Here is a 12,847-nt window from a genome sequence, read left to right on the forward strand (position 1 = left end):
AAAGTTGAAAGAAGTGAGGGACTTGAAGAGAAGAGAATGGAGAGCACCTAAGCTTTAAGAAAAGCCAGTGCAATGACACCGACAGGAGGTAGAGTGTCATATGAGGAACATCAAGAAAGCCTGAACTGTAAAGTAAAGACTGGAAGAGTAGATTGGAGCTAAATTGTAAAAGACTTTAAATGGGAAATTTATATTTGATCCTAGCAATAATGAAAAGGAATACTGGAGTTTATGGAGCAGGGGAATTTATTTGGTTAGACTTCTGCTATAGGAAGACCACTCTTACTGCTGTGTGAATGAATTGAAGAAGAGGAGAGGGTTGAGAGTACTACAATAATCTAGGTAAGAAGTGATGAGCACCTGAAACATGAGAAGTAGATAGTTGCAAGAGTTATTATAAAGGTTTAACTAAGGAGCACTCTGAGGAGTCCATAGATTAAAGGAAGACCCATTTGTGCATTTAGTTAAATCTATGGACTAAATGCACAAATGGGTCTTCCTTTATTTTTCCTGAGATGCTGAATTTCTTACCTCATTATGTAATATTTTGTTTCTATGTGAGTATCATACTAATTAAATAATTAAATATAGCTCATTTTAAAATACATCTCAAGGTTGTGAACCAAGGTGATTAGAAGAATGGTGGTACCTTCAACAGAAATAAAGGTTTGGAGGGTAAATATTTTTGTGGTTAAAAAAAAAAATTTGGACAATGTTGTGAAACTATTCTAATCATCTTTTCCTTTTTTCTGATCATAGGTTATTGAATCCCTGGGAATTATCATTTATAAAGCACTGGACTATGGTTTGAAGGAGAATGAAGAAAGGGAACTAAGTCCTCCCTTAGAACAGCTCATTGACCATATGGCCAATACTGTGGAAGCTGATGGTAGTAATGATGAAGGTTATGAGGCTGCAGATGAAGTCATGGATGAAGATGATGATAAGAGAAAAATCTCAATCATTCGATCATTATAAAGATGTCATGAAGGTATAGTAATTTTACTTTAAGCTTTGATCTCTGAGAGAACTGTCATCATTAAGCTTTCTGGATGTTTTCAGTCTCCATGACTTGCTACTGTAGGCCATGTTGTCTTAGATTAATATATTTATGGGCTTTAATATATTTAATAATATATTTACAACTGTAATTGAAGCAAGTGATCAGACAACACATATAATGCTGTGGTATTTTACTGTCAGGAAATTTTTATTTAGTGACCTTTTTATTTATTCTTACTCTTTTCCATTTTACCAAGGAAATGATAGTTCTGAGATTCATATTACTTCTTGTACTTAAGCTAAGCTTAAATTGCAAGCTTAACAAAACTGTTCTCTTGGCTTCCCTTCAGTAAATTTTACTTTGGTTATCCAACATTCTTGAAAGTGACAACTTTAACATTGAGGTCACAAGTTTTGATCAAAGATCATTTCTGGACTAGAAATGTTGACTTTTTAAAGACAAGTCTACTTAATGTTATTAGTTAATTGAGTTCCAGTTACTTAAATGAGCAGCATTGGACATAATTAGTTCCCAGTTTGTCATAAGGATTAACAGGGAGATCTGCTGAAGAATTGTGGGACTAGTGTTTTTAACAGTAGTTTATAATTGACATATGAAAGCATTTTGTGATTCTTTTTCTGTAGGAGTTAATCCACTGAGGTCTGATTTTTCTCTTCTCACACCCTTTCAGCTAATTTTTTTTAATTAAAGAAAAAATTGTTTTGAGAGCTACTCATATACTACTTTTTGCCCATGGATTTGAATTCCTATTGATGCCTTTGTTCCCAGCACCTGTGCTTATCTTTCTTTCTCAGATCCAAATATCATCTTATGTTCCTAATAGCACCCCACCCTGCCTAAATTTGTTCTTTTACTTTGCAGAGATTTAGCAACAGGTGGCCAAACTGTAGTTACTGTGAATGCAGAGAACTCTGCCTATATCTTTTATCTCCCTGATCTTGAATCAAAAACCAAAGAAATAGAATAATTATCTAATATGATAAACAAGAAATTTCTTAGTTTGTTTTTTGTGTTTCTGCCTGGACTTGAGACCAAACCGATTAAGAATTGGAATAGCAAATTATGAGCCACAGAGTTTTCCAAAGCCTCTTCCATTTTTCATAATAGGAGTGATAAAGAAGTGAAAGGAGCCTGAAGGGACTGTGGAGTAGGGTCATATACTGATGAAGAGAAGACACGTTTCTGACTCTTACCTAATATCTGAATGTTGGATTTAGTTATTTAGGTTGTCACTTTGAAATCAGAATCTTGTAAAAGGCCTTTATTTTACACTGATGAAAATATGCCTTGATGAAAATATTTTGGAGAACATAGGCAGTGTATATAACTTCTGATCTAGCAATTTCTTTGCTAAGCATATTATCCCCAAAATAGTAAAAGGAAAAAAGGACCTTTCTATAGATAATGTTGATAACTATTGTATTTATGTAAGAAAAAATTGTTCAATAGTTTGATACTATGTACAGCAATTGAAGAATGGATAAACAAATTATGCTACATTGTGAAATAATTAAAAATACTTTGTTGCCTCATTTTAACATTTTAACATTTTACTCTAATTTATCAAAGACTGTGCCTGTAAAGTCTAAGATCTTGCAGATACTACCATACTGAAAAAAATTTGTGTTATTGTGACAATAGGATGAATCTAGTATAATTATGGAGAAACTCTTCAGTAGTAGTCTAGTCCTTTAGTGATGATTCCTTGGCCTGCGGCAACCCATTAACAAGGATAGTTGATGCTTAGGTTTATGCATTCTTCTTCTGGAAATAGGGGCAGAGGAATTACACAATTTTTAGACCTTTTGAAAATCTTATGAATGTTAACTTAGCTACTAACACTCTAAATGTGAAATCCCTATATAATCCTTTTCCAAGTGAGTGGCCATACTATTGGAGGAGCTAAATTGCATGTATGAAACAGGCTCACTTTCCATAAAGAAAATGCTGCTATGTAAGAGAGCTCATAGGCAGCTAGGTGGCATATTGTAAATAAAATGCAGTCTGGCTTCAGGAAAATTCTTCTTCCTGAGTTCAGATTTGGGCTCAGACACTAATTATATGACCTAAAGAAAGTTATTTAACTCTCTTTGCCTCAGTTTCATCGTTTGTAAAGTAAGTTGGAGAAGGAAATGGCAAACTAATAGCAACAGCAGACTTTCATGAGACACTGGCCATCTTGCATTGCATTGCTTGAGAATAGCACTTGTCAGAAAGCCTAGCATTGAAATTCCAAACCAAACCAGACCAAAAAACAAAAACCAATATATAGCAGATCTAGTGCAGAGCATGAAGAAGTTCTATGAAGAACTTAATAGGACCCTCTCCATTAAATCAGCATATATTTAGATAAATTAATAATAAAGATGATTTAAAAAATGCTGTAAAGTTAGTCAGAAATACAGAATGAGAGAGGCCAAAAACTGCACAGAATCCTTACTTTGAGAAAAGAATTGAGGTCCTAGATAACATGGACATGGTGAACATTGAGAAAGATCCTAACAATTGATTTTTTGATAGGAAGTATCCTATTATTGATGTTGGAGATATTCTGAATCAGATATCAAAATCAAATCAAACTAGAAACTGAGGTTTAAAAAAGGTAAAATTACATATTCCGGTTCACCCAGTTAAAAAGTGTCAGAAGTGGAATCTGAGTCCCCTCAGCTTCTTCTCAGCTAGCTCATATTCTAATATGGAAGAAATAAGTAAAGAAAAAAAAGTGAAAAGGAGAAGGAGCAAGCAGGAAATGGCATTGATGCTTGGGGCCCTTAAAGATAAAGCATAAACTAACCTAATAGACTATCCAGGGACTCAGGAATGGAAGTTACTGATGAGAAAATATAGCAAGAAATGCTCATAGCAAATAATGGATGGGAAAAGGACACCCTTGCTGATTATAATAATTTTAGACAAAAAATTTAACTGGTTGTTGCCAAGGAGATTAGGGAACTAAAAAGGCATCTTAGTCATTTAACCTCTTTTTTTTTTTTTTTTTTTTTTTGGTCAAAATTTAAAGAAATAGCATCCAATGAAGAATATTTACTTGTTTGTGAAATCTTATGAAAGATGTTGGAAGAGTGTGAGCAGTAGCTTTCCATAAAAGAGACAAAAGCAGTGGAGAATAAAATCAGTTAAAAGAAAGCTTAGTTTTATGTCATGCAGTCAGTCCAAGGGCATTTAAGAAAAAAAGTGAAATGATTTATTAAGTTCATAGTATGTTCCAAGACACTGGAGGAACTAAATGCAAACAACCACGTACAAGCAAGATATACAAGATAAACTGTAGATGATCTTGGAGAGAAAGCCAGGAATTTGGAAAGGCTTCTTGCAGAATATAGACTTTTAGCTGAGCCAATGAGATGGTAGAAAATTCAAGACCAACAAATATTGTCAATGAAAACATGCAATGTTAGAAGATGGAATGCCTTGTGCAAAAAAACAACAGCAAGAAAACAGCAGAGGCCAATGTCACTATATGATAGGATACATGGAAGAGAGATAGACGTGAAAAAAATGGAAATTCTGCAAGGTGCTAGATTATGAAAGGTTATAAAAACCAATCAGATTTTCTTTTTGATCCTGATGGTAGTGGCAAGTCATGGGAATTGATTAACTATGGGGATAATATGAGCAGATCGATACTTTAGAAAGATTACAAAGAGGTTAGATGATGTGTTTTCAAAGTAGAATTGAACTATCTTGTAAGTTAGGTATTATTCTTCCCATTTTACAGAGGAGGAAACTGAATCAGAAGTTAAATTTACAGATTTGAATGATAGTTCCTGAAATTGAGGTCCAGTGCTTTCTTCACTGGTGATAGAAGATTGGAGGTCAGGAGAGAGGTTAGATCAAGGCAAATATATCTGAGAATTATTTACATAGAAAGGATAATTGAATTCATAGGAGCTGATGAAACCACCAAGTCATTCGAATACAAGGAAGTTTGAGGAGGGATAAAATGGTTTAGTGAGTGAGGTAATAAAATGATTAGGAAGGCCAAATTGAAGGCTCAGTTGAGGTTATGTAACATAAATTGATAGTAAAAAATAAAGATTGAAAATACTTGAAAAGATTTTTATAAAATGTCATTTTTATGTTAGAGGATTGTGAAGCCATTGTACTTGTGTGCTAGCATGACAGACTTAGATATACTTTTTGTTGACAGAATTGTCAACAAAAAAGAAGCATGGTGAAAGCCATAGAATTAGGTCAGCTGTCCTCAGAGGAGGCAGGGAAGGGCACTGAGGCACGAGTTCACAAGGTATGTGATCAAAGAAAAGATATTAAAAATATGGGAAAAATATCCAAAAAAAAGGGGCAACCAAGAGAACATCAATAATAAATCATGTCTGCTTTACTATCTATATTTGAGAAGGATAGAGGCTATCCTTATGTCCTTACATAGAGGATATCTGTGATGGAGCTATTATTAGGGAACAAGCAGTCTTGAATTATATTTCACAATGAACTATGTTTCTTTCCCAAAAAGACATTTTCCATGCATTCATCAAAATTATTATTAGTCCTCCAAATACATAAAGAAAAGATGTTCAGTAAACAAGTTTGAATATTAATATAGAGTGAGGCATGGGAAAAATTACAAATTAACTTTATTTAATTTATTTAATATTTAATATTCATGTCATCTTAAGCAATAACTTATGCTCTCTGGACCTCACTTTACTGTAAAATTGGATTCTTTGCTCTCTAAGGTCAGTTTTTGTGCTGAATAATATATTTGCATATTTGAGAAGTTGAATAATATAGAAGAAAAAGTGCAATATTTAAGAGGAATCAGATGATCTGGGTTTGAATTTCATGCTTAGCACTTATTAGACTATAGGTACACTTACTAGACTATATGTATACTCTGTGATTGATTGAATTTTGTGAAGATGTGTTGCTACTACCTGTATCCCCTAAGCTTCTGCTTCTTTCTCTTCATTTATTTTTTTACTGGCTCCTTAGTAATAAAACTGATACTAGAAGCAGTATCTTCTGACTCCAAAATCAGTGGTTTTTTCAATGCCTAGGAATCTTAACATTTCTTATTTGTTTACATGAATGTTTCATTCAATATCTATACACCAGCCACTAATACTGTATAATACTGTGTACAGTATTACAGAAAAAATAATTCTTATATATGTATGTTGTTCCATTTCATAACATGTAATTTGCTTGAGAGCAGAACTTTTTCCAAATAGTTTTTTCATCTATTGCAGTTGTTTATCCATTTTGATTTTATTATACAATATGGTGTAAGATGTTAGCCTAAGCCTTATTTACCCTTAGATTAACTGAATTCTTCGAATTGACAAAATCATCCTTACCCCGCCATTACTATATCCAATGGAGTTGTGGTGTCATAAGGTTATTTTCCTTTATTTAAAAAAACCTACCTGTACCCCATTTCTTTGTGGATTAATTAGGAGCCTCTTACCTTATTCCAACAAGTTCTTTTAGAACTTGCAGTACCTAATAGAATTTCATGCCTTGTTATAGTAGATTCATTAGGAACTGCCTGCCTTAATGGCCATCTTATGATGTCTTTCCTCTTGTTATAATTACTTCTTTGGGAAGTTACCACACTTTATAGTTTCTCCCCTTAATGATTCTTTCCCCCGCCCCCAAACTCCTCTTTTGGTATATTTCCTCTTGTTAATTGCTAAGAACCCCATGTGGAAATTAGCCCACTGTCAACAGTGTAATAAAATCATTTCCATTTAGACATGGTCTAAGTCTACAAAATCTTGTAGACACCTAATGACACTTGCCTGAAAGCCCGGTATGTTTGGATTGCTTGCAGTCTTAGGGAGGGAAGAGGAAAGGTGAGAGGGAGAATTTGGAAACATGAGGTTTTGCAAAGGTAATGTTGAGAACTCTCTTTGCATGTATTTGGAAAAATAAAGTACTATTAAAAAAACCCCAATATACTCTTTATGGGGAGAGGCCTGGAATTCCAATACATTGTTTTGGGGTTCATCACTTCTATACCCCTGTATCCCTTCATTATTGACTCTTAGCTTTTGTTGTTACATGGAAATTCTTCTGATTTTTATGTTTATTTTTTTGATTTGTTTTCTAACTGCAATATTACTAAAGCTATGAATTTTCTAAATTTTTTCCCCTATTAGGCCATTGGCAGATAGCGACATTTATTTATTTATTTGTTTGTTCATTTATTTATCTATTTATTCATTTATTTATTTATTTCTTCTTTTTGTCTTATTTCTTATGTCTTTTATTTTCTTATGTCTTTTATTTCTTTTTGTCTTATTTCTACTGCTTGAATTTCTGTAACTATATTAAATATTAAAGTGGGTATGTTTTCATTATTCTTGTATTTTTGGGGAAAGTTTCTAGCATATCCCAAACCCATGGTATGCTTACTTTTGATTTTAGATAATTTTAGTACTTTTAAACAATTTCTCTCTGCCTGTACTTGGATTTTTTTTTGTTTGTTTGTTTAATATAAATGAATATTTGTACTTTAGCATCTTTCTCCTACTATTTACTTAGCTACCTATGAGCTCTTTTATATAGCAGCAACTTCCTTCTGTCTTTATAGAAAATGAGAATGTCAATATTTCTGTCGTTAGTTTAGTATGAAAGCAGATTGTTGAAAACAAGGTAAGTGTTTCTGGCTCAAAGAAAAGTAAATTCTCTGATCATATCATCCTTTGGACACAAATTCTCTGAGAAATTTTATACCATTGTTTCCTCTTAAACAAATAGATTTAAAATGTTCAATACTTTCTCCTTTCTCTGAATACAAATAATTAGTCCGTGAGACAATTTGCTATTATAAAGGTGATGTGAAGCAGGAACTTCATTGCTTCCATTGTTTCTTCATTGCCTCCATTGTCAGAATTTAAATGATTCATCCTGTTTCCATTTCATACACAAGAATCCTTGAGTCTGTCTTGATTAACTAAGATATATATCTAAGACAGACTCAGCCATCTCATATAGCTGCTCATTCACCATGTAGATGGTATATAGGAGTCTTTTCTTAACTAGGGTCTTTCCTAACATCCTAGATCTTGCCCTTTCTGCCCCCCTCATTTTTTCACCTCAAAACATGCTGCTTAACCATTTTGATTAATGCCCAGGAACACTTTCATGTTAATAAAGGAAATGTTTCTTGTGAATTTTTCACTCTATTAATTAGCCTGTCGTACTATAAGCATCTTCTGGGAGGTTTCCTTTGATCTGAGCAAAATCATACACTGAAGTTAGAAATGCTGTCCTTTCCTGACCCTGTCATTCTCATTTATTTCTATACAATAAGAAATTTTATATTTATATTTTCTTAATTTTCAGGCACAGTGAATCATAGATGAGTATTTTTTTTTAATTAAACAGAAAATTTTATTTTAAAATAAAAAAACTCAAGAGAAACATTAAAAGGTAAATAGAAAAGAATTCAATAAGACTGATTTTACATTCCTACACAGAAAGATACTTGTAATTCTTAACTTTTATCACTATTACGGCAGAAGTATGCATAGACAGAAAGTGCAAGTGCAAAAAAAATAAAAAGCAAATTTAAAAATCCCTAATTATACACCAAATTGAAAACTTTTTTTAAAAAATTAAATATAGACATTCTATCCACATTGTTGAGTTTCTCTTTTTTTTTATTATAGCTTTTTATATGGTATATGCATGGGTAATTTTTTTAGGTATATGCATGGGTAATTTTACAACACTGACAATTGCCAAGCCTTTTGTTCTACTTTTTCCCCAATTTTTTATTATCATTATCAAATTCATTGTGATAATTTTTCTTTCAATCCTAAATTACAAAATAGTTAGCAATGTAAACCACTTCATTATCGAAGAAACAAACACTGGGATATGTACAGATTTTGGATTTGTCAAACACTAGATTATTATAGTCAGATATATGCAGATTTTAATGGCACAGAATATGAGTCATATATGATCCAAGATGATATCTAACAGTATTGTCAGGAATCCTACTATAACATTATAGCATTTAAAAAATGATATTCTAACCTTTTCTCCTATGTACAACTTATTTAATTTTTTGCTGAGACAATTGGGATTTGCCCAGGGTCACACAGCTAGGAAATATTAAGTATCAGATCTGATTTGAACTCAGGTCCTCCTGATTTCAGGGCTAGTGCTCTATCCACTGGTGCCACCTAGCTGCCTCCCACATGTATAACTTCTAAACTGCCCCCCACATGTATAACTTCTTTTTTCTTTTTTTTCTTCCCTGAGGCTGGGGTTAAGTGACTTGCCCAGGGTCACACAGCTAGGAAGTGTTAATTGTCTGAGACCAGATTTGAACTCAGGTCCTCCTGAATTCAGGGCTGGTGCTCTATCCACTGCGCTACCTAGCGGCCCCCACATGTATAACTTCTAAAATGGCTTTTGGAGCAGTTGGACAAGATCTATTAAGCATGAATTCAAAGTATAAGCAATCTTTGTATGTATTCAATGAAGTAAATAAGACAATTTGAACAAAAACTGTAAAGTGTTTCATAATGTTTCTTGAACATAGACATTATGCTTTGTCAAAGTAACCTGGATGTTCAATTTTTGTTCAAATCACTAAGAAGATTAGTATGTTTTATTCACATTTAAAGGTCAGAGAACACAAGCATTCTGTAAATACCAGAGACTTGGCAAGTTCTGTCCTTGGATTCATTCTTAATTGACTGGAGAACAGTATTCACTAAGCCAACATGGTGTTTACAGCAATCACAACTGAACAATCAGACAAGATCAAACAAATTTTTTGGCTCTCCTTGAATATTCTCTCTTAGAAGTTAAACCAAGTATATATACAAGTAATCACAATCAACTGATCCAATTGAAGTTATTTGCACTGATAAATTTAGCTTTTTGAAATTAAAAACTAAAATCAACAATGCAACAAACTAGTCTGATTGGGATACAAAATCAAAAGACATCTTATTTCTATTTTCATTTATAATCATTAGGATTTTCTTGAGAAACTGAGTGCCTCCCTCCCCCTGTGGAATTTGAAGGTAGCATCTAGATTCTACTGCTCTGTAACAAGGTGGCTTCTATACTTGATTTTACTTGCTTATAAATAAAAATCACTCAAAATACTTAATTCAAAAATTATTTCACACTCAACAAAAATATATTATGGGGATTATGACTTTTTAAAAATTTTACACTATTTAGTTTTATTTAGAGACATGTTTTATGGTACTCACAGTGAATTGTCAAAATTCAGAGCTTTATGGGTTCTTGGAAATCATTTAGTTCAATAATAGATCCATCTTGCAAAAAGAAATTGAAGCCAAGGAAATTAAATGATCTATGGAAGGTCACACAGATGATATGTAGTAGAGGTAGAAATTGAATTCAAAGCTTCTGCAAAATATATTTTCTTTGAGATCTGCTATTTTTATCACTAAAAAGCATTTGAAGTTTATCAGAGGTTCAGTAGTCATATATTTTGATAAGTATGTTTCAACATATTTGATCTCTTTTGTAATCTTTTGCATTTTATTTTATGTATTTAAAAATGTTATTCTGTGAAAGGATCCACAAACTTCCCCAGATTGCCAAAGTGTGTGTAAGGAGGGAATAGAGTGCAAGGAGAAGATGTCCATGACAAAAAAAAAAAAAGTAAGATTGATCTGGGATTCAAAGCTCAACCCAAACCAAAAAACTCATATAAAATTAATTTAGTTTTGATTAAACAAAAAATTTTATTGAAATTGGGCTGACCAAGAAAAAGTTGTAACTTTTATAATCATTTTATAGAAGCAGGCTTTGCCAGGTGATAGTCTAAAGGAGGCAGAATGTTTAACATCACAGTTAAATGAAAAAAACAAAGTATACAAGATTATAAGAGTATTGAGCCTGAAGACCTGAATTCAAATTTGACCTCTGTCTATAAAATGTTTGAAGCCCAACCTTAAAATGGAGAAAACAACAGCATTGCAATGAGAATCAATTATAATATTTACAGTGTTAAATATAATGACTGGCACAAAGTAAGTTTCTCTTTAAATGTTTGATTCCTATTCTTTATCCCTCCCCTCCCCTTCTATTGACTATAAATATTGATTGGATAGAACAAAGACTGTCTTCCTACAAGGTGCTTCCTAAGCATATATATAAATTATCCAAAATTTTCTTGATGGTAAAAGAATTTGTTTATTAACACGAGATGAGGCCAATGCCTCCTTTATAGAATCCAAGTTGAAGAAGGGCCTCTAAATCTTCCTGTTTCTCAATGACATTTAGCACATCCTTATGGCTATTTAAGAATCTGATTAAGAAAATTAATGTAGTTTATAAAATTTTCCCTCCCCCAAAAACCTCTAATAGATTAAATTTTATGCAATTGATTATTTTAGTTTTCTGTAATTGAACTAATGTCTTAATTAAAATGATTGCACATTAGTTGCAACTATGTAATATGTATTACATAAGAGGCAGCAATTTGAAAGTAAAATATTACAATATAGGAGATCTTAATATTTTTTATATCATGGTCTTTCAGTCTGATGAAGTTTTTTGACCTCTTTTCAGAATCATAAAGCAAAATACCCAAATACCTAAAATTACAAAGGAAACCCATTATATTAGAAAGTTATTAAAGCAATAAAAAAACAAAACAACAACAAAAAAAATTAAAGCAGATCAGACATTTCCAGGCCTCTTGAAGTTGGAAGTTTTAGATACATTTTAGCTTTTTTTCCTCCTTTTCCCCAAATCATGAGCAAAGATGCTCATGGCTTCTTTTCAGATGTAATTTTTGGAAGACTAGAACTTAATGAGCCAGCTCTTTTGATTTTTAGAATTGCCGAGGGGGCAGCTAGGTGGCGCAATGGATAGAGCACCAGGAGGACCCTAGTTCAAATGTGATCTCAGACACTTAACACTTCCTTAAAAAAAAATTGCCAAAAAAAAAAAAGAATTGCCGATGGAGTTTTGAGGGGAATCTATATAACCAGCAATTGTCAGAGAGCCCAGTATGATAATGTTCTGCCTTCACAGAAGATTTCAATTCAAGAGCCCAAATTCCTCTTGCCTAATTAGCTCTAATAGAAGTGCCCACTCCTAATAAATGTTAAATAAATATTGTTTAAGCACAGGAAATTGTTTGAAGGTAAGTGACTAGAGTAAAATTAGATTATATGCTGCAAATATTTTGGTAATTTTAAAAAAATTTTAAAAAGATGAAATAGGTTCCTCTACACTATTCATTTATTTGTTCATTTAACACTGCATATTTAGTTTCCATTTAAAACTAGTAAGACAGTTTGGATGAAGATAAAAGGCTATTTCTTGGAATGGCAAAATGTCTTGGATTGAATTTCAAATGTGCTTGGGTAGTGACTTTTTTCCCCCTACTAATAGGTAGAAATTGGAATTTTCTCACAGAATTGCTGCCTTTTTAGAAAATGAGCCTTACAAAAGCCTTTCAAAAGCGAATAGATGAGCAAGACATCTCATGAGCGTTTTGTTGCAATGGGAACTCTTAGAGCGACAGATCTGTTACAGAAAGATCAACTAGCAGTATGACTGTGATCAAGTTCTTTAACTTTTGTTTGCCTCCTTTTCCTCACTTGTAAAATAGAAATAATAGCACCAACATCTGTATTGGTTGTGAGGATCAAACGAAATAATAATTGTAAGTCACTTAGCACAGTATTATTATTATTATTAACTTTAGAACCAGGGATTAGGTTTATAATTACATTGTTGCATTACCCTCTAGAGAGAGGATAGGAATATGTGGACCAGATCTGTAAGACTCATTGGCATAGAGTCTTAGTTTTGTAGAGTGTAACATGC

At 32.7% G+C, this 12,847-nt stretch overlaps 1 protein-coding gene across 1 annotated transcript in view; it reads left to right on the forward strand.

Moving 5' to 3' along the window:
- SPIRE1 (spire type actin nucleation factor 1) overlaps nt 1-12,847 on the forward strand; it is a 167,414-nt gene that overhangs the window by 68,107 nt on the left and 86,460 nt on the right. The window contains 2 exon segments of the mRNA XM_074274672.1: nt 760-972; nt 974-991. Of these exon segments, the coding sequence (XP_074130773.1) occupies nt 760-972; nt 974-991 (231 nt within the window).

Source organism: Sminthopsis crassicaudata, chromosome 1 (genome assembly GCF_048593235.1).
Source record: "Sminthopsis crassicaudata isolate SCR6 chromosome 1, ASM4859323v1, whole genome shotgun sequence".
Taxonomy (NCBI): Eukaryota; Metazoa; Chordata; class Mammalia; order Dasyuromorphia; family Dasyuridae; genus Sminthopsis; species Sminthopsis crassicaudata.